Source organism: Oryctolagus cuniculus, chromosome 7 (assembly GCF_964237555.1).
Source record: "Oryctolagus cuniculus chromosome 7, mOryCun1.1, whole genome shotgun sequence".
NCBI lineage: Eukaryota > Metazoa > Chordata > Mammalia > Lagomorpha > Leporidae > Oryctolagus > Oryctolagus cuniculus.
The window spans coordinates 61,124,718-61,152,127 of NC_091438.1; the positions used below are offsets into that span (position 1 = coordinate 61,124,718).

Here is a 27,410-nt window from a genome sequence, read left to right on the forward strand (position 1 = left end):
GTCCTCCTGAAGGAGAACTGAATTAGCAGGATCGTGTTGATTTCTTGGTTACGTTGCATTACAACTTGATTATAAACTTTAATTTGAAGTTGTCTTCAACAACTTGCTGTGTGCAGTTTTTTCATGTTAGTGCATTTTTAAGAGTCCTTGTTTATATAGGATAACAAACTAATCTGTACCTTTATATATATGTACATATATACATGTATAAACTGTATAGTGTACATGTTAATGACTTGTTGATATGCCCCAGTCCCCATCCTCCGCATGCCCTCAGTGGTGGTCGGTTGACTTGATGTTCCCTGATGATCCTGCCCACCTCTCCTCTGGTTGGACCTCTGGGGAGGAGGTGGTACTTCCCTTTTCCTCGTGCACAGAAATGCTCAGGGTCCCCATGTGCCTGTGTTCCGCCCTCACTCATCTCTTATCCCTTTTCTGAGCATGTGGTTCCCCCACCGCCTCTGCAAGCTGTGGACAGCTGCCTTCCTAGGAGAGTGTGAAGCAGTATTAAGATCACTACTGCATGTGCACTAAAAACTCAAGTTTTCTGTACCCATGGGACAGAAAATTGCATGTGAGGTGGAATAATCAAGTTTCAATGATCCATGTCAGTTACACAGCAAAGCCAGACCCCATACTAAAATTCCACAAAATGGAAATAAAACTCAAATTTCTTTAGCATTGTATAAATAAATCTGGATATGTTTAACTTTGTACTGGCGATTTTCTGTATATTTGCAATATTTGGGTTAGAAATAAAACGGATCAGACTTTGTTACCTGACCTAGTGAGATGACTACACTACAGTTTGTTAATATGATAGCTGTTTCCAGTTTTCTAACTTCAGAAATCAAAGTATACAGAATAAGCTAAAGGACCAGGACTGTGTGTTTATAGTAAAAAAGGTATTAGATAAATTATGGGGAAAACAACTCCCAAAAAAAGGTGAATTGTTTTGCCCAGAAATTATCTGATTTTTTTTATTCTTCATTTTCTTGTTCTTTAAGCTCATAAAGATTTACCTCCAGGGTTCGTTGTTGTGGTACGATGATTAAGCCACTGCTTAAAAGGCCCACATCCATACTGGAGCGCCACTTCAAGTCCCAGCTGCTCTGCTTCCCATCCAGCTTCCCGATAAGGCATCCTGGGAGGAGGGGGATGATGGTTTGAGTGCTCCTGCCACCCATATGGGAGACCCAGATGGAGTTCCAGGATCCTGGCTTTGGCCTGGCCTAGGCTAGCTGTTGTGAGCGTTTGGGGAGGGAACCAGCAGATGGAAGATAGCTCTCTGTCTTCTGTCTGTCTCTCTGTTACTCTGCCTTTCAAGTAAGTAGACAGAAATTTAAAAAAAAAATTTTTTTTAAGGTCTACTTCCCATAGATGTTTGTGAGACCAGATTTCTTTTTTTTTTTTTTTTTTGACAGGCAGAGTGGACAGTGAGAGAGAGAGACAGAGAGAAAGGTCTTCCTTTGCCGTTGGTTCACCCTCCAATGGCCGCCGCTGCAGCCGGCGCACCGCGCTGATCCGATGGCAGGAGCCAGGATCCAGGTGCTTTTCCTGGTCTCCCATGGGGTGCAGGGCCCAAGCACCTGGGCCATCCTCCACTGCACTCCCTGGCCATAGCAGAGAGCTGGCCTGGAAGAGGGGCAACCGGTGTGAGACCAGATTTCTTCTTGTTACTCTGGGAAAGTCTAGCAGACCACCCCACCCCACCCACCTTTTCAGGTTTTAGTTGCTGCGCTCTTCCTTCTGAACACAGCAACTCTCCTGAGCTCAACGTTCCCAGGGCCGAGTTTGAGAAAGGCCAACACTGTGGAGTTCAGCCTTGGGCCCGGTCCTCTCCACTTCTCTTGCTGCTCCTACTCATAGGCTTTCCTCATCCATTTCATTCAGGGACCTTCGAAGAGTTACAGCTTTTCTGTTTTCCAAAATAGTTTTTTTAAGAGAAGTTCCTGCCCACCTGCCTTGAGTCTTTGGCCATCCCACCCCGCCATCCTAGGGTACTATTTCCATTTCATTCCTTGGCATCTGACCTGAAGAAGCCCTTGTAACTGAAGAGGCCATCCTCTGCGGCAGAGCTCCCATCCCAGGAAATCAGCTCAGGCATTTGCTTCATTTTAAGGAATTCTACCTAACAGTGTCCTCTGAGTTCCTGCACCAGAGCCACTAGGTTGCCTTTTAAAAGGTAAATTTCTAAATCTTACCCTAGACCTGCTGAATTAGGTATTCTGAGGGGCAGACCCTGGGAATGTCATTTTAAATTTACTTCTTTTAATCTTCCTTGCAACAAAAGGCTAAGACTAAACACCTGGGCCAATTTTCTCAGCAAAACCTGTAAAAATAGAGTATGTGAGTATAAAACAGGGTACCCTGGTTTGGGGACTATACATTTAGGGGCTTTGGGTGGGTCAAACATGATAAATAAGCCAGAGAGACCTTCAAACTAGCTGACATGGCACAAGGCCAGCCTGCTACCGACCAAACCACTACCAAAGTTAACTCTAGTCACCATCTTATGGCCATGCTGGCCCCTGACAGTCAGGTCTCTGAGCTCAAATACATTTGCAAACTGTCCAGGACCTCAGCACCTACACAAATTCCAAAGAGGCCGGGCTTCTATTAGCCAAAGAGATTAACAAGGACTACTATATTGGGAGCTAAAATGAATAAGGAACCTATTCATCAACTTTACTGATTTATTTTTTCATAAAAAAAAAATTCCGGGGGTAGGAGAGGATATATATGGGGACTCTGTACTTGTCACTCAACTTTGCTGTGACCCCCACGACTGCTGTAAAAATTAAGTACATTTTTTTTTAATAATCAGAGGGGATGCTGGCTTCTGGTGATAAAGTGGGAGTATGATAAGAGACCAGAAGATCTGGATGGCTGGAGTTACAGCATGCACTGAGTGATGGTTTGGTAAGCCAGAAAATTGTGCAGGGACTCTAGGATTTAATTAGTCACTCCAGTCAGGCTGGCTACTTCCCTGTGTTTTTATCATTGTGTCCTCAGCTTGGTCATGGAATCACATCCCTTGTTTCATAGTCCAGGGACCCATGGTTCGGGGTAGGGGTCTGCCTGGAGTCGCCAGCCAGTGAGTGAGTGGCATGGCCAGGGTCATATTCCAGCCTTGAGCTCTCCCTCCACCCACTCTGCCTCTCACTATTTGTGCTTTATCTCCTAGGAAGAGAGCCATTGACAGCTTCCCGAAGGGGAAATGCTGGCCTGACCTAAAAATAGCTTCCATTTATTGAGCACTTAGTCCGCCACATTCTGCTAAGCACTTTACAGAGATTACCGCTTTTAATCCTCATGACAACCCTATGGTTATTACTATCTCCATTTTACAGATGAGGAAGCAGATCTAAGACTGTGGTGTTGTGAGTGACACAGCTAGCTGGGGAGAGGGCCTAACTGCAGAGTGCAGAATGTGCCTATGCCAACCTGCCCTGCCCTGGGCCAGGGACCCCGGCATGGGCCAGTGCGCAGACTTCACAACCCACTGAGGGCAGAGTGGAAGAAGAACAGTGAAAGATGTGCCTGTGAATCAGCTGATCCCAGGCGTTGCTTGGGACTGGAGCACCCTGTTGCATGAGCTGGATGTCAGGAGCTGAGATGTCACCCAATCCTCGCCAACACAAGCCAGAGAGCCTTTTTGGATAGTCTGTGCTCAAGCACTCCCCTCCCTCCCTCGTGCTGCGAGAGGTGTCATCTCTCTCCCAAGATAACAGGGCCACCTCGGCCCTCCTCCTGTGGCTATTCTGAGCTGCTCTCTGATCCCCCCACCTCATCCTGAGCCCCTACTTCAGTCCCCTGCTGGGAGGAGCTTGGTGAAGAAAGGCCAGCCCAGTTATGTAATCCGTGGCTGGGACCCCAGGGAGGCCAGCCTGGGCAGCAGGTGCTCAGCCCCTTGCTCAGCAGCAACAGTGAAAATCTGCAGCTGGAGACGCGCCTTGGGGTAGGCCCAGTATGGAGGGACCCACAACTCCGGAGGTGGCCTCAGAATCCAAGCTGAAGGGGGAAGACGTCAACCCAGCAGATGCTGACGGCACCCAGGCTTCACCTGGACGGGAAGTTGGCAGCCCCACGGCCCAGCTCCTGCCCCCGATAGAAGGTGAAGGTGAGGGTGGGGAGGCCGGGGTGGAGGGAGAGGACGGCCGTGCCACTCTGACCGCACCTCACTAGGTTTTCTCAGGGCTCGCTGACTTTGTGGGATTAGTTCTGAGGGTTGGGGGAATCACTCCTCAGTGCCCCGCCCTGCTGCTCCTCGGTGGAGTCTTGCTAGCACTCAAGTGTCTCTGCTGGGTTTTTGTTTTTAGCTGAGAAGTCAGGAAATGGTGTTTGTGTTATTTTACAGTGGCTAAAAACAATCTATTTATTTAAATAAATTTAAATTTAAAAAATGCATGTCACAAAGGCTGAGAGGACCTGCTAAACTAATGGCCACAGGAAAGGACCAAGCGACGAGATAGTGACCGATGGCAGTCAGAGAAGGGGTCATCAGTGAGCTGTGGTGACAGAGTGGCCTGATGACACTCAGCCTCTCCCTCAGCAGTACCACAGCACCAGAATTTGCCTCCGCACCCTGTGGGCTCCCCTAGGAAACCCCAGCATCCCAGAATCAGAGCCCCAAGGAACTGGAGCCTTCTGGTAGAAGCATTTGAGTCCCCTCTGTGGAGGTCTCTCAGCAAAGAGGCATCCTCGAGCCAGGAGGCGGCTGGTGCCCCCACCCACCCCAGGCTGCCCTGCCACCCATCCCCCAGCTTGCCCTGGCTGAGGCCTCAGTAGTCAACAGCTCACCGGGGTGGCCCTGGGAGCCAAGCCCAGGTGTGTCCCCTTCTACATCTGGCTCAGCAGATGAGAGAGGGCAGAAGCCGAGCTCTTCCCTCCTGCATGAGAACAAGCAGAAGCTCCCACGGGCTGTAGTAATCCTTCAAGACAGGTATCTGCACAAAGCCCCAGCTTTCAGAGCCTTGAAATCTTGAGAATGGAGGGTGCAAAGACCACAAAGGAGAAGCCTGTGAACTCCCAGGGGAGGGAGAGGAAGGAAGAGAGAAGACACACTGGAGTTGGAGGCAAAAACCTTGTCTCAGTCCCCATTGCTGCCCCTGGCAGGTCTGTGACCTTGGATAAGGCAATTCACTGCTCAGCTTCAACACGCTCCTTGTAAAATGGTGGTTAATTCCATCCACCTAGTAGGGTAGTTAAAATGTTCACTGAGATAATCCACAGTTCTTTGGAGAGGCCATACCAAGATGTGAATAAAGAAAATATTTCCAAGTCAGGGGCGAGGGCCAGGAGTTCTACCTCCAGATGGGGCTGTGCAGGGAAGCTCACTGCCTGTTGTCAACCTAATGGAAGGAGCTGGGTATTTAGAAGCTGTCTGTCAAGAGCAGAGCAGACCAATTTCTCATTGAAGAAGAGGCAGGGGGAGAAGAAATTACTGTGAACACATGAACCTGGTGTAATTAAGGTAGTTTTGTACCCAAGTAGTCTCAGGCAGAGGGAGAATGAGAGCCAGGATGACTCTGCCATTCGCTGTGGTGGTCCCCAAAGCCCTGGGTGGGAAACGCTCATCTCACCCATGCTTCTCCCCTCTGCTCTGCTGTGGGAAGTCAGCTCCTGACAGCCACCGGCCTTGGCCCACAAACACAACCTGGAGATCCTCACCTTCCTCTGAGCTGCTCCGTACACTGCAGGCTTCAGGGCCACCAGAACCCAGTACCTCAACCCAGTGGTGTCCCACAGGACGTGAGCAGTAAGGACACTGCTTGACATTCTGCTGAGTGTGTGCACATCTGTCAGCCGCTTGGGAAAGGAAGACATGCATTAAAATCCTAGCTCTGTCCTTTAAGACAGTCAATCCACTTTCTTGGGCCTCCATTTTCTCAACTATAAACTGCAGAGTTAAACTTAATCTGTGTCTTAACTCTTTGTAGTAGATGCTTGCTCTAGGGAAAATATGCCAAAAAATGTTCTCAGAGTTCACAGAGCTGATAAAGCGCACCCAACCAGAAACCCCTCAGGGTGCCGTGGACCTGGACCAGTTCCCTGAAAGCTCCCAAGACTTCATTCCTCTCAACTCCTCCTCTTCCTTAGAGGGAGCTCAGGTACTAAGGGAGGTACTGCAGTGAGCATGTGAGAGCATGGGACACAGGGCAGGCACCAGAAACAAAAATGAATTTTCAAGATCAAAATAAACTCTAACTGGCCAACCATGAGCTTGTAATCAAGCAAGCCCACTACATGGCTGGCACTGGTAAACACGGGCTCTGTCCTTAGTCCTGTGCTGAGGTACTGTGTCCTGGAGACAGAGCTTCCAAAACAGTGAGAGACTTGAGAACAGCCTGGGCCCCAACATTTAGATGGTGAAACCATAATTGCTCCCACTAACTCTTTCAATCTGAATGATTCTTCCAGCCATGGGAAGTCAAATCTCATGCCTGGGAGCCACCTTTTTCCCTCCCTCTCTCTTTTCTTTCCTTCCCTCCCTCTTTTCTTCCTTCCTTTTGTGCCTATTATATGTCAGGCGCTGTTCTAGATGCCTGCATTATAGAACTGAACCAAATGGGCAAAAATAACTGCCCTCCTGGAGGATCTATCCTAGTGCAGAGATAATGACAAAAGTAAGTTGAGTAAAATGTATTTGATAATGATTGTCGCTACACCAAAAATAATGCAAGGAGGGAGACAGAAACGGTGGTAGGAAGCATGCAAACATCCTGTTTCACACAGCACATTCCATGAAGACATCATAAGAGGATATTTGAGCATCAACTTACAGGAGGTGAGAGAGCAATGCCTACAGGGTTTGCAGGGAATGTTTTCCATGCAGCAAGAACAAATGCCAAGGCCAGGAAGGAGTGCATTGTATGGGTTGGGGTCACTATGATTGCAGCACAATGAGGCAGATAGTGGTAGGATTTGGGTTGGAGAGAGAACTGGGCTACTTTGAACACTCTGGTTTGACTCCAAGACATACGGGAAGCCAGGGCAAGGTTCTTTTTTGTTTTTGTTTTTGTTTTTGTTTTTCTTAGAGAGAGGTCTTCCATCTGTTGGTTCACTCCCTAGATGGCTACAATGGCTGGAATTGTGCCAGTCTGAAACCAGGAGCTTCCTCCTGGTCTCCCACATTGGTACAGGGGCCCAAGGACTTGGGCCATCTTCTACTACTTTCCCAGGCCATAACAGAGAGCTGGATCAGAAGTAGAGCAGCCGGGACTCAAACTGGTGCCCACATGGGATGCCCGCACTACAGGCAGTGGCCTCACCTGCCACGCCACAGAGCCGGCCCCGGGCAGGGTTCTGTGTAAGGACTGACATGAGTGGTACTTCTCTGGCTACTGTGTGAATAATAGATTGTGGGTAGGCCCTAGACACTAGCAAGACCAACATCTGAATATGAGAATACTGGCCATAAAGTTACAGTAAGCATAAATTTGTATTTTCTGCAGCATGTTATTCTGTGTGAACAGAGGCACTAACTGGGTGGAGAGTTTCTTTAACCAGGGTTGGTTATGGTCAGGATATACAATGCAGAGGAAAAAGGATTAGGGGATTTAAGTGAGTGTGTAAGACAGGAGACTATAATACAGATTAAGCAATCCCAAGTTGGTGAGGGAAAAAGTGCTAGAGAGTGAAAGGGTATTGAGAAAATGGATCACAGATCTCAACAGTGCTGAAAAATTGCTAATGTGGGAGCATCAGAGGACATGAGCTAAAGGGACAGAGATTGCATATGGAATAGTTGAAGCAAATAGAAACAGTAGATGTTTATTTCTTATTAGCATAATAACTGAAAAACAAGTTTTCCTATTCAGCAGATAGTTCTCCTCCAGGCAATAATTCAGGGACTTGGGCCTCTTTCATCTTGCGGCTCTGCCATTCTTTAGGGTTCCTAGGATTATATGCATACAGCTAGCAGAAGACTGAAATAAAAAATTCACTTCTTGGCCCAGAAGTGATTCTCACCATTTCCATTCACATTGCATTGGCAAGAACTAGATTCCTGGTCATACAGCAAAGGGGCTGGAAACATCCCTGGCTGGGCAGCTGCTTCTCACAGCTAACTATACCACGGAAGGGATAACAGAATTTTGGTGGACATTAACCATCTGTGTCACAGAGATGATGATGAGGCGATAGGATGCTCGCAATGCAGATCACAGAGGAGTTGCAGTTCCTAGTCTAGAGCTGACCGTAGGATGTGAAAGGCCCTGCAGGGATTGGAGGGATGAGTGTTGAAATGACCAGGAATTAGGACTGGAGCAGTATGAGAGAGTGACAGGAAGTCAGGGCTAACCACCTTCCCGCCTCGGCTGCCCATCAAGCAGAGGAAGACTGTGATAAGGTCTCAGGATCTTTTTCTCAAAGAGGTGGTACCTGTCGGTTTCATGGTCTTCAAGGAAGTGACCTCTTGTCTTCCACAAGGTAATTCTGAGGGCATCACACTTCTTTCCTATCATGGTCCTCCAGACAGGCCAAGGCCACATCCTAAGCATCTGTTAATGTTTCTATAAGAAATGCCAGTACTTATTGGATCCTTGGAAATTTCTAGTTAGAAATTTCTAGTTAGCTTTAGCTGGCCTAATGTATTTACCCCTTTTGGGGCAACCACTCACTCACAGAGGCACATATGTGTGCACACTCAACCACACAAATTCACACAATCATGCACATTTATACACACACACTCATAAACACACAAACTTACGTACATATGTATACAGTCATATAAACACACACATACACAAACCTACACACAGACTTCTTCACTCCTCCACTTGTTTCTTCACTTTGCAAGATGTATCTAACAACGTTGGTCTGAACTCTATAGCTCTTGGGAAATTACCGGAGCAAAGTCTCTAAATGGGTGAAGAGAAATTCTAAGAGGATGTGAATTATTTCCCATGAGAATAGAATGAGAAAATGAGCATAAACTTCAGCAGCATAAAACTAGGGTTGATACTAGGAGGAATTTTCTAATCTGGAAAAGTCAAAAACTTTGAACTTTAGTGTCCTCTAATAATTTAGGTTTTTCTACTTATTTGAGAGGCACACACACACACACACATACACACAGAAAGAGAACACTCCAAACCACTGGTTCACTTCTCAAATGATCACAACAGCTTGGGCTGACCCAGGCCAAAGCCAGATCCAGAAATTCGATCTGGGTCTCCCACATGGGTGGCAGGGACTCAACCACTTGAGCCATCACCTGCTGCCTCCCTGGGTGCACATCAGCAGGGAGCAGAGCTTGGACTTGAACCAGGTACCCCAGTATGGGACATGGGGATCCCAAGAGGTGCCAAAAGCTTGCCCTATCCTCTTGTGACAATTTTTGTGAAAGAACTAGACGGTACTCTGAGAGACCCATAGAGCTGAGAGCAAAACAGCTGAGAAGCCACTGACTCTGAAGGGACTTTTCACAGTGCTTTTCCCCCAAGACTGAAGGGGAAAAACCAAATTGGCTATCACAGGCCAGGTCTGAGAAAACTGGGGCTCTGCTACAGGGCTCTAGATTTTGGGTCCCGTGCCTCCTGTCATCTGTGGAGGAGAAAGACCTTGGGCAGCAGGGGAAGCCATTCCTCTCCAAGGTCAGTACAATTTACACCTCGTTTGCCTGGGATGTGTGAAAAGAGAATCCTCAAATGAGCCCTGGAGTTAACATTCTCAGGCAAGGGTCAGATTGCTGCCTGGGCTGAGCTGGGAGCTGCTGCTGACAGCATCTGGAACTGTCAGACCCTCTTTGCTGCTGCATCAGCCTCGTGCCGTCCTCAGCCCTCCCACCGGGACCCTGCTGAGAGTGCAGTCCTCAAGAGCAGGGATATCCTGGTGGCCAAGAGAGCTGGGCAGGAGTCCCCCAGGGAGGGCTACAGCCTGCCCCTCTATCTCTGCCCTGCTCAGCCCCCTGGACATCTGGGGGCTGGGGCCCTTTTGTTCACCTCAGCCCTCTGCAGTCCTTGGGTAGATCCCTGCCTCCCCTTCGTTGCTTCCTCCCTCCAGGGCAAGGTCTCTATCAGAGCCCTGTGGTGCCCAGCCCTGGGCAGGTAAATGGACAACAGACCATGCTCAGAGAATGAGCCCTTCAAATACAGTCCAAGATGGGAGGCAGGATTTTGGGTGCCAGGCACAGCTTCACAACCAGCTAGGAAATATCCAGCAAATCCCTTCCTCTGAACTCTGCTACTTCTAGCCCTCTTTTCGCTTGGGTGCTCACAAAGGCCCTTCATGGCTCTGGCAATCTGTAGGCGGCACAGGGGACAGCAGGTCACCTTCTCTGCAGCCCTCCCCCGCCAAGTGGAAGGGGTTATTTCCTCACCCAGCAGTGGGGAACCAAGCCCAACAAGATGAGGTTTTGACCCTCCTTTCCCATTACAGCCCCCCCCCCTTTTTTTTTCTCAAAAAACTCTCATATCCGCCTGGTTTCAACTCCTTGGCTGCTTGCCAGGATAGCCACAGGAGAGGAACACATCACAAACACTTCTTCTGTTCTTCATGCCCTGCCCCCAAATTGCCAAAGTCCAGCAGAGGGCAATAGGAGCAGAGGCGCCCAGATGCCTGGGGCCCCACCCCCACCCTGTTCTTCTAATGTGCTCAGGCCCCAGGCCTGACAGACAGGTCCAGGGCTCAGAGTACCCTCAGTCCCAGCCAGGTCGTTCTCTTAGCTGCAGACTAAGATTGGCACTGCCAAGGTGAAAACATGAGCCACACAGCAGTGAGGCCGACTGGGCAAACAAAACAACAGCATGCACTGCCTGTGTGTATTTATCTTCATCTACAAAGGACAAGTGACCTTGAGATGGTAGCGAGCAGACAGTGGTCTAGAGACGGACATGTAGGAGGAGCAGAGGAGAACCTGTTTATTTTAAATTTCATCTATTAAAGTTGTGTTTTAAATAATGAACACATTCAAATAGTAAACATACTGATGGGGCAAATGTTCAGGAATGTCTGCTCAGGGAAATGTGTGTTATCACACAGTTTAGAATCCACTTGCAAGCAGTCGTGCTGTTTGCCACAGGAATGTACCAGGGGTGGAGTGTTTTCAACTGTGAGGAATGAATTGTGGCAGGAGGTCTGGGTTACTGGTGGGAGCTGAAGTGCTGTCAAGTTCTACTTAAGACAACAACAGCAGAAGACTGTCTCTGCCTGGAAAAGGAGGGGACAGCTGCCCGGAGAAGGCTGGAAAAAGCTGTCAGTCTCAGCCAGGCCCCCAAGGCAGCCCAGGTGGGATATCTACACTGTGGCAGCCCAGCCAGAGAGGGGAAAAATCACTCCTGGTCACTCTCCAAACCTCCTGCTCAGCACTTTCCAGAACGTCTCCTGCTTTCCTTCTTGAAGCCAATAAACGTCATCTCATCTCCACTTCCCACCAGGGCAGGCCCAGGAGATCAAGGGGAAATGAGCGGTGGACCTAATCTTTCCCAGATTCTGTGTGTACAAAGTGATCCTCTACCAACTGGAAGAACACCACGCAGGCACCCAGGAACAGGATGGCCACACAGGGAAAGGGGCCCAGACGCCTGGCTCCCTCTGCGATGACATCAGTGCTGTCTGTGGTGGGGGTGGGGCGAGGGGGTAAAAGGGGTGGCTGCAGGACTTCGCGGTGTTGACTCTGCCTATGGAAGGGAAAGCATTCTCCTGTCCCATACTGCACCAGAGTGGAAGGTCAGGGTTAATAATGAAAGTGGCCTTATAAAAGCAGGGTTGTTTTTTTTTTAAGTCTTTATTTATTTATTTATTTATTTAAAAGTCAGAGTTACAGGGGCGGAGGGAGAAAAGAGACAGAGAGACATCTTCCATCCAGCCTCTGGTTGAATCCCCAAACAGCTGCAACAGCCCAGGCTGGGCCAACCTGAAGCCAGGAGCTTCTTCTGGGTCTCCCAAGTAGGTGAAGGGGCCCAATCACTTGGGCCATCCTCTGCTGCTTTCCCAGGCCACCAGCAGATAGCTGGATTGAAAGATGAGCAGCTGGAACTCGAATCAGCACTCATATGGGATGCCGACACTGCAGACACTGGCTTAATCCACTGGGCCACAGCAGTGGCCCCAAAAGCCATTTATTAAGCAGTCTATTAAGGACAAGTGTTTAAAAGGGCCAGGAAGAGAAACTACACAGACTATACTGGTCTGTGCACAAACAAAAATCTGCTGATGAAAAGTCAGTAGTTGAGTTTTGAGGGGTTTTTTTGTTTTTTTTGTTTGTTTGTTTGTTTGTTTTGGACAGGCAGAGTGGACAGTGAGAGACAGAGATAGAGAGAAAGGTCTTCCTTTTGCCATTGGTTCACCCTCCAATGGCCGCCGTGGCCGGCGCGCTGTGGCCAGCGCACCGCGCCTATCCGAAGGCAGGAGCCAGGTGCTTCTCCTGGTCTCCCATGGGGTGCAGGGCCCAAGCACTTGGGCCATCCCTCCACTGCACTTCTGGGCCACAACAGAGAGCTGGCCTGGAAGAGGGGCAACTGGGACAGAACCCGGCGCCCCAACTGGGACTAGAACCCGGTGTGCCGGCACCGCTAGGTGGAGGATTAGCCTATTGAGCCGCGGCGCCGGCCAGTAGTTGAGTTTTAAATTAATGTACATTGTGGTAAGCATCAGGCTGTACTCGTTTTCTGACTTTTAGACTCTCCAGGGGAACCTTTGGTCAGTTAGCCCAAGTCCCAACAAGATGCTGACAGCAGGGCCGGCGCTGTGGCATAGTGGGTAAAGCCACTGCCTCCAGTGCCAGCATCCCATATGGGCACTGGTTTGAGTCCCAGCTGCTCCACTTCTGATCCAGCTCTCTGCTATGGCCTGGGAAAGCAGTAAAGGAAGGCCCAACTCCTTGGGCCCCTGCACCTGCGTGAGAGACCCAGAAGACACTCCTGGATCCTGGCTTCGGATTGGCACAGCTCCGGCTGTTGCACCCAACTGGGGAGAGAATCAGTGAATGGAAGACCTCTCTCTCTGCCTCTCCTTCTCTCTCTCTGTAACTCTTTCAAATAAATAAATCTTTAAAAAAAAAAAAAAAGATGCTGATAGCAATCTTCTTATTCTCTCAGGAAGTGTCTTTCTCTGGTGAACAATGCCTGGATTCACAGGGTATAGCTGCATGCAGTATCCATTTCCCATCTCTTTTTTCTCTTTCCATCACTCAGAGCACCCCAAGATCTGGCTACCTCGGGCCCTGAGGCAGACCTATATCCGGAAGGTTGGGGACACGGTGAACCTACTGATCCCATTCCAGGTGATTACCATCAGTCCCATGCTGGGTCCACGGCTGGGACCAGGCTCGGGTTTTGACTTGGAAACAGGTACTGAGAGTCCTGTAGTGAGGCAGTCTTCCTGGCCTTGACTGGAGAGGACCACATCACCAGTCATCTCAGACCAAATGACTCGTCCACTCTGCATTCCTAAGGGTGGGTTTGGGTAGGGTTAGGAGTGCCCCAAGGGATGAGGTGAGGCTAATCCATGCCTTTCAGTCCTCGGAGGTCTGGAAGGTCTCAGTATTGAGGGCTCATGGAAGTTTGGGCAGCTATTCATTTTGTCCCTTCTGCCCTGCAAGTCCACACTCTAAAGATTTATTTATTTTATTTGAAAGTCAGAGTTACACAGAGAGAAGGAGAGGCAGAGACAGAGAGGTCTTCCATCTTCTGGTTCTCTCCCCAGTTGGCCACAATGGCCGGAGCTGGGCCAATCTGAAGCCAGGAGCTTCCGCAGGGTCTCCCACGCGAGTGCATGTGCTCAAGGACTTGGGCCATCTTCTACTGCTTTCCCAGGCCATAGCAGAGAGCTGGATTGGAAGTGAAGCAGCCGGGACTCGAACTGGCACCCACATGGGATGCTGGCACTTCAGGCCAGGGCATTAACCCTCTGTGCCACAGTGCTGGCCCCACATCCACACTCTAAACTCTCAGAGGGCAGGAAACACAAACCCATCCTCTTTCCCATGATCTTCAGACTTGCTCCAAGAAGGAAGCCCCCTTAGACAGCCCATCAAACTCTAACTCAAGGAATTTGCATCAAGTCACCCTGCAGGCCTAGGGATCTGACCCCTCCATAGCAAGGAGGGTTGAGAAACTTCTTGGGGCTGCTTAGCCTTCTCCCAATTCCCCAGGGCAAGCCCAGACCTCAAGCCACCTGGACTCACAATGGCTGTGCCTTGGATGCCAGTCGTGTGAGCGTGCGGAACGGGGAGCGAGACTCTATCCTCTTCATCCGGGAGGCTCAACGTGCTGACTCGGGTCGCTATCAACTCCGTGTGCAGCTGGGAGGGCTCGAGGCCACAGCCACCATTGATATCCTGGTGATCGGTACTCTGGGGGCTATGGGAGATGGGATGGTCCATGCTGAAGAGCTGTCTCCGACAGCTGAGCAAGCTGGGTGACAGCCCCACCCCAAGCCTGGGACGCAATGGTGGGCAAGGGGAGGGGTAGGCTGGGGAGGTGTAAGAGAGACCAGGGACACTGGTGAAGTCATTTCAGTGCATGTGGGTTGTACTGTGTCCACTACCATGGCTTTGCCCTTTCAGAGAGGCCAGGCCCTCCTCAGAGTATTAAGCTGGTAGATGTTTGGGGCCTCAACGCCACCCTGGAATGGACACCTCCCCAAGACACAGGCAACACAGTACTCCTGGGATACACGGTGCAGAAGGCTGACACAAAATCGGGGGTGAGGCCTAGCTGGGAGGGAGGAAGGGAAACAGGGAGGGAGGGAAGGAGGAACAGGGACTTCTGGAAGAAGCCTCTCCTAGCTCCATGTGGGGTGAGGTCACAGATAGCTGCCTCATTCATGGCTATTTATGGGACCCCACAGCTGTGGTTCACGGTGCTAGAGCATTATCATCGCACCAGCTGCATTGTCTCCAACCTCATCGTGGGCAATTCCTATGCCTTTCGTGTCTTTGCTGAAAACCAGTGTGGACTCAGTGAGACAGCCCCCATCACTGCTGACCTTGCCCACATCCAGAAAGCAGGTAAGGAAGGCACAGAGGCCAATACCTAGGAAGACTGGGGGAAAGGGGTTGAAGAAAGATGGGGCATATCAGCTGCTACATCATGTCCCCTCTTGCTGCCTGCAGCTACTGTTTACAAGAGCAAGGGGTTTGCCCAGCATGACTTCTCTGAAGCCCCAAAGTTTACCCAGCCCCTGGCAGACTGCACTACAATCACAGGCTATGACACCCAGCTCTTCTGCTGTGTCCGTGCCTCTCCCAGGGTGAGTATGGTGTTCTGGGGAGTGGTGGTACGGAGCTGCTGCCTGCTCCTATTCTGTCCTTACCTTAGCTATGCCACAGAGAGTTCTAATGCAGCATCTGTTACCATCACATCTGTCTGCCTCCTCAACATGTTATTTACGAACAGAGTCCTTATAGTCTGAGTTAGACTGATGCAAATGATGTTTCCTTTTGGTGTCTGTTCCTTATATATGAAAATGTCACTTACTGATATGCTAGCAACTGAGTGTGAGCTTCAAGTTGTTTATCTGGTAGGAATGCCAGAGTCCTATGGGTTTCTGACCCATCCAACTGTTCAGGGCCATGCGCATGCAGGCTGCTTAGAGTTGAGCCTCTGATTGTACCCTGAGCAAGGCTCTCTGCACATTTACAATCTAGTCACTACACTCTATATGTGTTATAAAACACCATTAACAATCTTTAACAAACATCTTTTGGGTTATGACTCCTGGGCCAGACTGCGTACTCTGGAAACTACTTTCTACCTGGAAGGGACAGGAGCAAAGATAAGCTGACAGTGGGAATAGATTATGAATGATTCACGGTACAAATATGAAAAAAGAGGAGCCCCTGTCCCTAGTGCTTATGATCCATGAAAGGCTGCTTAGGCACTACGGAACAGAAATTACCACTTTTCTTCTCATCAGGGATAGTCAATGAAGGCAAGGTGCCAGGTGCCCTTTTCAATCAAGAAAAGGAGCTTGGGGGATGTTGGAGGCACTGGAAAGGGAATCCTATCCCACAACATAAAGGATAGGGAGCCTTCCAGAAAGCCATTTTTTTTTTTAAAGATTTATTTATTTGACAACTACAGTTGGGTGGGGGTCTTCCATCCGCTAGTTCACTCCCCAAATGGGAGCATCAGCCGGGCTGGGCCAGGCCAAGCCAGAAACCAGGGGCTTCTTCTGGGTCTCCTACATGAGTGCAGGAATCCAAGAACTTGGACCATCCTTTGCTGCTTTCTGCCATTATTTCTAAATTATAGGGCGCAGCAGGTTTAGCTCTGCCTGGGACCCTGGTTTTCCATATCAATGTGCCAGTTTAAGTCCCAGATACTCCACACTTTTGTCCCGGTTTCCTGCTAATGTACCTGGGAGGTAGCAGACAATGGCCCAATTACTTGAGTTCCTGCCACCCGTGTAGGAGATCCAGATGGTGTTCTTGGTTCCTGGCTTTGGCTTGCCCTAACACTAGCCTTTGAGAGCATTTGGGGAGCGAAGCAGTGTACAGGAAATCAATCAACTTCCCCTTCCCTCGCCCTCTTTGTCATTCTTTCAAATAAATAAGTAAATCCTTAAAAGAGAGAGACTGAAAACTCAGAGTAATTTGTTCTTACTGCAAGCCCTGCTGCTGCTTTTCTTTTGTCTTTCAGCCCAAGATCATCTGGTTGAAGAACAAGATGGATATCCAAGGCAATCCCAAGTACAGAGCTCTCAGTCACCTGGGAGTCTGCTCCCTAGAAATCCGCAAGCCTGGTCCCTTTGATGGAGGCATCTACACCTGCAAAGCAGTTAATGCCCTGGGGGAGGCATCTGTGGACTGTCGGGTAGATGTGAAAGGTAAGGGCAGGAGGATAACTGTGGCCTCAGGGTGCTAATCATCTAAGGCTGGAGAAGTCAGGAGGTACCAAAGATATAAGCCCAGGTCGAAAGGGGTCTCTCTCTCCAGGCCCTCTTTCACTGTTATCATCGAGATGCGACTGAGGAGTCGTTTGTTGTCCCCCATCTTGTTTCTCTGCTTCACAATTCTGTAATACAGAATCAACATTTCCATTTTGCAGAGGAGAAACACAAAGCACAGGGAGCAACTGGTTTACTCAAGATCTCCAGGGCTGGTACCTGAGGAGCTGGTACTATGTTGGGAAGTAGCCTGTATCTCCTGGTCCTCCACTCAGATCATGTTCCTTTAAACTACATATCTTCTGACTCAGTCTAGGAAAGCTGCAGCTGTTTGTTAGGCTTTATTTAACTTTCCCCTCTGCTTTGTTTAAAGGTAATACTGCACAAGCTCCATTCCTTTTAGAATATTCATTTATCTGTCCAGTCCTGTTACCTTATTCAAATCTCCTTAACTGCATTTAGCTTGTTGCTTCATAATGACCTAGTTTCAGGTCTCTTTCTCCATTAAACTGTATGCAGTGTGAGGGCAGGAAGTGTCTCATTACCTGTGTCCCCCCCCCCCCCCCCAAGAATCAAGCCCTGGTGGGCACTGTCTAAATGTCTGTTCATGAATTTACATGTACCATTCTTCTCTCTGTATAACTCCCCTAGCTAGTACCATAACTCTCCAAAGCCCTGAAAGAGAATATTCCTTCCCAATGCTCTGAGGTTTCCCAGAGATTTCTGAGATGTTAACATTAAGAAATGATTTAATTATTGCAGCTCCTCACTGAAGCTACCCAAGAGGACATGGTGCTCTATAAAAGGTAAGAAGAGAGATGGGTGTCTCAATGGATTAGTTCACGTTTATAGCTAATGTTGTCGACTCTGGGACAGATGTGTATTCTGAGCCTTTCTATCAGGTACCCACCGGTGACTACTTTTTTTTAGCCATTTTTTAAAAAGCTAATATTATCATCCCTGAAGGGAGTTTATCATAGATGAAGTTTACGTTTGTCACATCCTTTATATGTTTGTACTCCTTGGGCTTGTAATAGAAATGAAGAGTGATAGCAGCTACCTCACGGGAGGTACTGTGGGAGGGAGTTGGACAGTTACTGCAAGAAAGGATGCCAAGGAAACAGCTGAAAAGTGGAGGAACTGGCCGGCGCCGCGGCTCACTAGGCTAATCCTCCGCCTAGCGGCGCCGGCACACCGGGTTCTAGTCCCGGTCGGGGCGCCGGATTCTGTCCCGGTTGCCCCTCTTCCAGGCCAGCCCTCTGCTGTGGCCAGGGAGTGCAGTGGAGGATGGCCCAGGTGCTTGGGCCCTGCACCCCATGGGAGACCAGGAAAAGCACCTGGCTCCTGGCTCCTGCCATCGGATCAGCGCGGTGCGCCGGCCGCAGCGCGCCAGCCGCGGCGGCCATTGGAGGGTGAACCAACGGCAAAAGGAAGACCTTTCTCTCTGTCTCTCTCTCTCACTGTCCACTCTGCCTGTCAAAAAAATAAAAAAAAAATAAATAAATTAAAAAAAAAAAAAAAAGTGGAGGAACTGACAAGAGTCACCCCACCACGGGTCAGCAGGGAGGGTAAGGACAGAGGAGGGTGTTTCTCTCAATCAAGTGCTCCCACCTCGGGATCATAAGCATGATAAGACACAGATTAGTTTACTACTGTTTCACTTTGAAGTTTATGCATACCTTCTCATCCAAGAGAAGAAAATCACCATTTTTACTGGATAGCAATAATAAATATTTGGATATGTAGTTTCCAGGCAGCACATGACTGGCATAGGGTAACTCAGCTTGTCATTCACACTCAAATCATTACTCAGATCTTGACAGCTCCTTCAACTTCTAAATCATTCACAGCAGAAATATTGTGTACAAAGCTCATGAGAAAATTAAAAAGGACTAGTTCCCAATGTCCCCTATGTCTTGCAGCTCCTGGTTGATGAAAGTTGAGAATGAGTTCAATCCCACAAACCATTTGTTTAAGCCTATCATTGATAGATAGCAAACGAAAACACTAAGCGATGCGTTAGAAGTGCAGACTTCACGGGAGAGCTCTCTTTGCCAGCTGGCTTGTGGAGACAGTTCTCTCCGTACCCGCTTCCCCTTCTCTGTGTTCATGCTGTGTTGTGTTAGTGTTAGTTACCCTCTTCCCCCTCTCACAGCCAGTGCCCAGCAATGAAGCAGGGTAAGTGGTGAATCCATAGCACGGGATCCAGGCCCCATGAAGAGGGAGTGTCTCAGTGTCCTACATGTGCCCTGGCTGTTTGCTGTCATGGCCACAACAGACCCTCTCTTTTCAGTGCCTCCAGGAAGCCTGCCTGTGGCGAGACTATTCTTAAGGAGCTTCAACACAATGTCTGGTTTGAACTAATCTAAATAAACGTGTGGATCCTCTGTGCATAAAAAACCATCTGTTTGAGCCTTTCTATATGGGAAAACATTGTGAAAATTAGAATCTTTCAGCCTGACTGGAATGTCAGGACCCTAAGATTCTTCCTTCTCTTTCCATAACCACATTCTCTTCCACAGAGGTTTCTGATGCTGTCCTTTGCCCTAGACAGTCTATGACAGAACTGAATTCACCTCTGCAGTGCTGAGTGTTAAGGAGAAATATTGAAGATGACTTGCTCTCTTCCTCTGTGGGCTTTCTAGGGTAATAAGAGTGCACAGGGCTCACAAAACAGCAACCAGAAATACAAGCATAGTTAGTTAAAGACAGAGCCCTAAGACCTGAGGGCTGAGATGGTACTGAAGAAACTGAGAACAGAAAGGGAGGCCTGAAGGTGAGGTTCCCTTATCTTTGTTTCCATTCTTACAACAAGTAAGATATTGAAGGCATTTTGTAATGGAATCTACAAAAGACAGCTCCCATCTTTGGGCATGATGCTTTTTCCATCAAGAGTTGGGGGTCTAGGTCTCTTTCCCGTGAATCATGTCACTTGCTTCAATCAAAAGAATATAACAAAAGTGTTGCTCTGTCAGTTCTGGGCCCATACCTTAAGAGAGCTGGTAGTTTCTGCTTTTGCTCTTGGAAGTCAGCTCCTGTGTAAACAATCTCAGGCTAGATGGCTGAATTGTGAGAGGACACGTGGAGGGCAACAGAGCATCCTAGCTGGCAGCCAGCACTGAGGCCCTCGATGGTGTGACCACCTTGGACCCTTCACCCCCATCAAGGCCAGTCAACACCTTGTGGAGCAGTGACACACCATCCCTGCAAAGCCCTTCCCCAGCTGCAAAATCAACAGCAAATATATGATTGCTGTTTCCAGCCACTAAATTTTGAAAGTGGCCTGTTACATAATAATAGATAATTGAACCAGCCTTCTATGTATCAGGCTTGAACTAAGTGCTTTGTCTCTTTTCATCTCCATTTTACAAGCACGAATTTAAGCTTACAAATTGCCCCAGGTCATGCAGCTGACAAGCAGCAGAGCTATGATTTGAACCAGATCCTCTCACCTCTGTCACCCCATCCTCCAGCCACCTTTGCAGAGGGTCTAGGTTGGAATCATGGGTTTTAAGAAAGAAAATATTTGTAGAAGACAACATTAGACAGGGTTTTGAGGAGGAAAGGAATATGATTTGGCTGAGAACAGTGTGAAGGGCTTTTCTGTTCAGACCAAACATCCATTTTCAAGTGAAAAACTGAATGTGTCTATTCCATCCCTTCTCAACTGGAGCTCCATGAGAATGAAGCCCCCAGGCCATAAGGCATCCATGTATGTCAGAAATCAGCTTCTTCCGATGAACCTAGAATGTTACTAGTTATGCACCATCCTCAGGAAAACAGAGAAAACAACCATGCAAATCATTTGCAGGACCTACTGTACTCACAGAACCTCTGCTTGAGAATGGAGGGGGAAGGGTCAGACTGCAGTGCCAGCCAGGTACAGAGGGGCTATGAGGTCTCCTCTAGTTGAAGCAGGGTCTAGGTCAGAAAGGGGTGAAAAACCTCGTTATGACGCTCTAAGGACCAGTCAGACCTTGGGCCTCAGCCCTCAGTCCCTGCCTTTGCTATCTGCTGAATTACTTAAGGGCCATCCCTTAACAGTCGTATGTTCTCAACTTTTACAGTGAAGGAATAAAGTCCTCACACTGAGCAAGACCTCCAGGCCCAGTCAATCCTTCTGCATCTGCACAGGCACAGCATCCTTAATGTTTTCTTCTATACACATGACATTTGTGGAATACCTGTGCCGGGCTCTCCGTGTGTGTGATTTCTTTCTTCATTCACGTTCATGCAAAATCTTAAACACTCACTACTTAGGGTGAGGTGAGCGCAACACCCATCAAATATTTCCAGATAGTGGCCTTATGCTGAGAGAAGAACTCTTGTACCTGAAATCTATACTTTTCGGCTTTACTGTTATTTTGATGGAGGAAAAAGTAGTGTTTTTGTTTTTGTTTTGCTGGTACTGCAACAGCTTTCCAAATAAAAACTTGGTGACAGAAAAATTGGAGATGAATTTCCTTAAAAGAAACTCACCTCCAATTTGCTAAAACTTACTTCCCCGGTCACCTGACTGGGTGCAAAGAGGAGTTCCCTACTCCGGTCTGCTACTAAGGGAAGGAAGCCTCTTGCAACCTCCTCTCCACTTTGCTACTACTCGCCTGGACACAGGGAAGCTTCTAGCTCTGGTTTTCTCACCCTCCTTATGATATCGGACGGCTCACTAATAATTTTCTATATTCATAAGCCTGTGGGCTCTTGCCACATATTCAGAGAATAATTCTAAATACTGGCTCAAATAGACCAAACATGGTAAGTTTTTTTTTTTTTTTTTAACATGGTAAGTTTTTAAGGATTTTATTCAGTGAGAGAAACGCGCAAAAGAGTGAGGGCTTTATTTAGGGGAGAAAGAAGCTAAGTTGGGTCCATACCAAGCAGAGAGCAGGCCAGGAGCAAGCCACATGGAGCAAGCGTATAGTTATGAGCAGCCACAGGTAGCTTAACACAGCAGCAAAGCAAGGCAGACAGCAAGCCAGTAGGCCCCACGCCCCAAAGGCGTGTGGAGCAAGAGTGAGCCCACTGTGTTCCAGGCCCATTTATTTGCTCCCAAAGGGGGGAGTGGTTACATCGTCTGATCGGCAGGTAGGTGTCCAGGCGAGGTCACCTAAGGGGGCATGAGATCACACAGGGGCTTGGTGAAGGTGTGGTCTCCAGTTTAGGAACCTGATTTGATCCTATGTGGCTGCCTACATCACTTAGAACCCGAATCGTGCAGCCAACACCAATCCTCTTCCCCCCGCTGGGATTCCTCACATATATTTGCACCTTCCTTTAACACCCCACTAAGATCCAAGGCTCCTTGGCTCCCGGTGGCATTTCTGACAGTCACCAGCTCACTCCTGCTGCTAAACACTACAGGAAACACAGACGCCTCCGGGTCACCAACTCCGGGGACTAAAGCTCGGGCTCTTTGTTGACGGGGTAAGGCCTCAGCCTGTCTCAGGGCATCGCTAACAGCTGACCCGGCCCATTTACAGACAACATCCCTAGTACGCAGGCTTCCACGTTACCGACACAAGCTCTCAGTCGGAGTCGGAGGGAGCCTGCGACTAACCCTGCCGGGCCGCGGGCCAAGCCCCGCCTGCCGCGCGTAGTCCCCGTCAGGACAACCGGGACGCTTTGCACCCAAGCCCGCCCCGCTCATAAACGGAAGCGTCAGGGTTGAGTTCGAACCTCAGTTTCCCTGTGAGAAAACATAATTTTTCCTTCACACCTCGCCTGCTTCAGGTTCCAAAGTTCTTGCTTAAAATCGTAATGGAGGACGTACGTCTTGGGAGACCTCTCAACAAGAGCCGACCTAAAATGGCCATGTTTAGTTACTTCCTTAACTTGTAAAAAAAAAAAAAACACGTGAAGAAACCTGGCAGACGCGGCGCTCGCAAGCTGAGCGCGTTCGCTCTGGCCGAGGGCTGCTCTCAACGACCCACCGACAAGCAGCAGTCTTCAGCTGCCTCACCGCGGCCGCGGCGGGCGGAACAGCCGCCCAATAACGCCCTGGCGCGACTGCGGCGGCGCGCTGAGCCCACACTCATTGGCCCGTTCCCTCGCGCGCCGCCACGAGGTCCCGCCCCCCTGGGCCAGGTTCCCCTCTGCTCGCCGCCTGGGGGTGGAAGCCAGGTCTCCCGGACGCGCGCGCGCACGCGCTCGCGGTCTTGCCCCATCGCCCCGCTCGCGCTCTCCCGGATGGAGTCATCCTGGGACCTGCTCCAGGTCCGGCCCCCACCTGCAGACTTCCGGCCGGCCGCCTCAGCCCCACCTCTGATGATCCACCAATCACTGTGCTCGTGCCGCAGGAGTGGGTGGGGCCTGAGAGATTCGAAAGGAGCCCCGCCCCCAGGAGCCGATTCCCGGGACAAGGTTGTGGAAGCAAAGCCTCTTCTGTGGATGGTGAGGTCGGGTAGGGAGTGGAAACAGGTGGGCTGGAGGTGTGGCGTGGATGTGGGGCCGCGGGGTGGAAAGGAGGCTTAGGAAGAGGAAGAACCCAGGAGATACTGGTGGGGAAAAGGAGAGGACGTGCAAACAGCCTCCGGGCACAGCTCGCTGCAACTTTTCCAGAGGGAGGGGGAGATACAGGCCCAGGTGCTACTCCGGGACGCTCGCTTTGCCTCCTGCCTGACCCCTGCCCCTGGCTTGCACCTTGAGGCTAGCGGGAGCCTTGGGCAGCATGGATGCTTAAGCAAAAGTACGGTTTTTCTCCAGCCGAGATCAGAACTGACTCGCTCTCCTGGCTAGACATGGAGAATTTGGAGGAAGGTAAGGAAACCCTGGGGGGCGGGAGGGGGGAGATGAGTCCCTGGGATTGAGAGCCCCGTCAGGGACCTTCAGCTGGCGTTCAATCTTCTTGGCCTCCAGATGTAAAGTTTATTGTGGATGAGACCTTGGACTTTGGAGGGCTGTCACCATCGGACAGGTACCAGCCTCTTGATCCCACTTGTTTTCCTCCAACACCACCTCTATGTATCTCTCTGCTCACTGCTGAGTCCTTGGCCCCGGAGCTTGGGTTGGCAAGTTTTGGTGCACTTAGGCTGCTGGGTGGCTGACTCCAGCCTCTCTGATGCTACCCATGAGGAGCTGAGAAGGGAGAAACTGGAGTTTGATTTTAGAATGTTAAGAAAGGCAGCAGATTCGCTGCATCTTCGTTCTGACATCATCTGTGATGTCAGTAAAGAGTAAAAGCCCTGCTAGACCTCAGGGAACCAGGTATCTCGTCACCCAGAAGCCAACATGGACCTCAGGACTGTGGTGTGTGTGTGTGTGTGTTGGGGGGGTGTTCAGGTTCCATTGCACAGAGTCCCTGTCTCCTGCTCTCTTTCGTGCGGGCATGGTGCCTTGTTTTCTGTCTCAGTCGCGAGGAGGAAGACATAGCAGCGTTGGCAACTCCAGAGAAACCACTCCGACGGGGCCTTTCCCACCGAAGTGACCTGAATGCAGTGGCCCCTGCGCCCCAGGGTGTGAGGCTCAGCTTGGGCCCCCTCAGCCCAGAAAAGCTGGAGGAGATCCTCCATGAGGCCAACAGGCTGGCGGCCCAGCTGGAGCAGTGTGCCCTGCAGGAGCGCGAGAGCGCGGGCGAGAGCCTGGGGTCCCGCCGGGTGAAGCCCAGCCCCCGGCGAGAGACCTTCGTGCTGAAGGACAGTCCTGTGCGAGACCTGCTGCCCACGGTGAGCTCTCTGGCTTGGAGCACACCCTCCCCCAGCAGCCTGACGCCTCGACACCGGAGCTCCGATAAGAAGGGCTCCACCAAGGCTCTTCGGGCAGCATCTGGAAAGAGGCCCTCTGGCCTCAAGAGGGTGAGTTTGGGGGACTGAGCGGGATGTGTGCCTGCAGGCACTGCGTGTGACATGCTGCAGGCATCGAGTGGTCTGCTCTCGGGGGCAGGAAGTTCTCCCTCTAGAATTGTTGGAGGTACAGATGCCACAGCAAAGCGCTTGCCACAGTGTCCGGGTACCAGCTCTGTAGTGTCCATGAGCAGCTAACTTCCGTCCTTCCTTGCTGTGGTCTCAACAGCTCCCAACCTCTGTCCCCGAAGCCCCTGGGCTCACAGAACTGATCCCTTCTCCATTCTAGTCATTGTCCCCCTCTCTTTGTGTTTCAGGAATCGCCCACTTGCAATCTGTTCCCTGCATCCAAAAGCCCAGCGTCTTCTCCTCTTGCCCGATCAACTCCTCCAATCCGGGGGAAGGCTGGGCCCGGTGGGAGAGCGACAGCAAGTGAGAACTCCTGGGCCGCAAAGCTGGGGGTGAGTGGGAGGAGGGAGGATGGGGAGCTAACCCTGAAATTCCTCTCCTCCTCTCCACCAGGCCAACCTACCCCTGTCAGAACGGTCCTGGCCCCACAGCCCGCTACCAGCAACTCTCAGCGCCCGCCCCGGCCACAGGGAGCAGCTGCCAAATCTTCCAGTCGCCTGCCGATTCCCTCGGCCATTCCCAGACCTGCCAGCCGCATGCCACTCGCCAGCCGGAGTGGGCCACCTGGCAAAGGTGCCCTGCCTCCTGATTCTGTGTCGACACGAAAAGGGCTTCCCAGACCAAGTGCTGCAGGCCACAGAGGTGAGGGGAGGTGGACATGAGGGTAAAAAATTGGGAGGAAGAATACCTATACCAGACCAACTTGACCTTACCCTGCAAGAGCTGGCTACAGCAACCTCTTCCACTGTCTGTATTTCCATGCTATTTGGAGATGGGGAGGCTGAGTTAAGAAGAGAATGTGGGATTGGGCAAAGAATTTTAGCCTTGAGTTCCAAATACTCATGGATTTAACCTTTTAGGGGATACCGATCCCCGACCCACTCTGCCTTCACTGGGGATTTGGTTTTGAGAAGTCAATTGAAGTTTCTGCTATTTATCTCTTTTGGTAAACCTCCCCCCACCGCCCCCATCAAGTTCCAGTTTCCCAGCGACCAAATCTTCCTGTCACTGGTGCCACTCGGAACAGTCTGCAGCCCTCCAGGAAAGTTGCAGTCTCAGGACCTACGAGGTAAGACTGGTTCCCCCAATGCACCATCCCTAGCATCTGGACTTCCAAGCTGATATGCACGTCAGCCTTGAATTCTGTTTGGAAAAAGGGAGGTGAGGAGGGAGGCCTGGAGCGGGGTAGGAGGGATCCTGTTCATCCCACCCTGAGGAGCTTGAGCCCAGCTGGGTGACGGTTGGGCTGAGGAAGAAGGGCAATTTAAGGATGCTCCGCTGTCTCTTTAGGTAAAGAGATGGGACCACAAGCAAGAACTCGGTAGCAAAGCACTACACTCACTGCCTGAACTCGTCTGCACTCAGCAGGTCCTGACTCCAGCCGATTCTGGCCCAGGGGCGGGAGGAAGAGACACCACCAGGGCCAGTCCCCAGGAATAGAGACCAGAGAGGATGAGGTGGATTAGGGCTGAGCTGGAGGAGACTCAAACTCTCTGGGTTGAAAGAAGATTAGTGAAAAAGAGGTCACTCCCCAGCAGTGAAATTAGCAACCAGCAAATGAGAATGGCAGGCAAGCCGGGGTCCACATCCACCTCCGCTCGTGCCTCCCGCCCCAGAGGTTGGTCTTCCTGCCTGGATGCAGACGTGTGATTTACCTGTGAACGGCCTCTGGGGCTGACCTTGAAGCTCTCGGAGGAGCAGGCTTCCTGAATCACAGCCTCTGCTGGACTCAGCTGGAGACAGGCACCTGGGCTCCAGAACTCGTTTCCTATGAATTCCGTGAGTTCTCACAAGCCAGTTTGTGACAAGCGTACTCCACTAGTCTGCGTTTTTCTAAAATAAAATGTATTTTTATATGCTCTGTAGACCTGAAAGTCAATCTGCTCAGTTTCTAACAAAGTTGAGTTAAACTTCTCTGTAATTTGGTGAAGGAGCCTGGGTAGGCCTGCCGGGGCAGAGGCTCCGAGAGGCTCCAGGGCCTTGACACTCCAGTAGTTAGGCTGCGACCGACCCCCTTGTTGCCATTGGATGGGAGCAGGCCGCCTTTCCCCCAGGAGTCATAGTGTTAGAAGTTCCAGATCAAAGTTGCACACAGCTGAATTTAGTGTGGAAGGCTGTTAAGCCCTGACCTAGGGAAGCTACTTCTGTCCTGAATGGAGCCTCTTAGGAACCTATCAGCTTCTCAGCCTGCTGCATGTGGGGAAGAGGAGGCCTTCTGGTCGTGGTCAGCTTCCCCGCGTGCCCCAGCAGATGTTGGAATGGAATACCTCGTCACTTTCTCAATTACATCATGCGAGTCGTCTGTGTCCCTTCACCTCCCCTACCGGACTTGAGGGCTGGAACCAGGATTGTACACCTCTTCGTTGCCCTGGTCGTGTCACTTGTACACAGCAGAGCATTTCATTAATTTATTCAGAAAATATGTGGGTACCAGATGGTGGGGGGTTATTGCATAGAGAAGACTCAATTGACAGTTTTAGTTTAGGGTCTCCTATTGGAGGCAGCCTTGGACACTTGCAACCAGAACCGACTTCATTCCTTATGAATTTTCATTTCTATTTGAGAGACAGAGCTGCCAGCCCCTGGTTCACTCCCCCAAATGCCTGTAACAGCTGGGCGTTGGCCAGGCTGAGGCCAGGAGCCAGGAACTCAATCCAGGTTTCC

The 27,410-nt window shown here is 50.3% G+C and overlaps 3 protein-coding genes and 1 long non-coding RNA gene across 13 annotated transcripts in view; 3 read left to right on the forward strand and 1 right to left on the reverse strand.

Moving 5' to 3' along the window:
• SORT1 (sortilin 1) overlaps positions 1–783 on the forward strand; it is a gene marked incomplete in the record, with an annotated part of 84,264 nt that extends 83,481 nt beyond the window's left edge. For all 4 annotated transcript variants that reach the window (XM_051856187.2, XM_051856186.2, XM_051856190.2 and 1 more), the window contains 1 exon segment: positions 1–783.
• On the reverse strand, positions 1–22,694 carry LOC127493414 (uncharacterized). The gene is made up of 3 exons (XR_007923513.2): positions 22,556–22,694; positions 20,667–20,760; positions 1–1,144 (listed from the first exon to the last, which is right to left on the reverse strand). It is a non-coding gene; the product is annotated as an uncharacterized lncRNA (long non-coding RNA).
• Positions 1,403–19,239, forward strand: MYBPHL (myosin binding protein H like). Of its 4 annotated transcripts, none has more exons than XM_008264745.4 (9): positions 1,403–4,123; positions 13,143–13,231; positions 14,102–14,297; positions 14,516–14,655; positions 14,800–14,959; positions 15,065–15,201; positions 16,593–16,779; positions 17,602–17,645; positions 19,133–19,239. In XM_008264745.4, the coding sequence occupies exons 1-8, from the start codon at positions 3,973–3,975 to the stop codon at positions 17,610–17,612; spliced, it is 1,071 nt and encodes a 356-aa protein (XP_008262967.2). In that variant the 5' UTR covers positions 1,403–3,972; the 3' UTR covers positions 17,613–17,645; positions 19,133–19,239. The 4 variants fall into 4 exon arrangements, with proteins under 4 accessions (XP_008262967.2, XP_069934030.1, XP_051712151.2 ...); XM_070077929.1 differs by having other exon boundaries at positions 1,403–4,117; XM_051856191.2 differs by lacking the exons at positions 17,602–17,645; positions 19,133–19,239 and having other exon boundaries at positions 16,593–17,040.
• A 432-nt stretch (positions 22,695–23,126) lies between the features above and the next one.
• On the forward strand, positions 23,127–26,611 carry PSRC1 (proline and serine rich coiled-coil 1). 4 transcript variants are annotated; one of them, XM_008264750.4, is made up of 8 exons: positions 23,127–23,229; positions 23,542–23,595; positions 23,695–23,752; positions 24,188–24,629; positions 24,935–25,049; positions 25,140–25,388; positions 25,722–25,815; positions 26,037–26,611. In XM_008264750.4, exons 2-8 carry the CDS (start codon positions 23,577–23,579, stop codon positions 26,038–26,040), a joined length of 981 nt encoding a protein of 326 aa, XP_008262972.2. In that variant the 5' UTR covers positions 23,127–23,229; positions 23,542–23,576; the 3' UTR covers positions 26,041–26,611. The 4 variants fall into 4 exon arrangements, with proteins under 4 accessions (XP_008262972.2, XP_002715853.4, XP_008262970.4 ...); XM_008264748.4 differs by having other exon boundaries at positions 23,167–23,239; XM_008264751.4 differs by having other exon boundaries at positions 23,185–23,256.
• Positions 26,612–27,410: the final 799 nt, after the last annotated feature.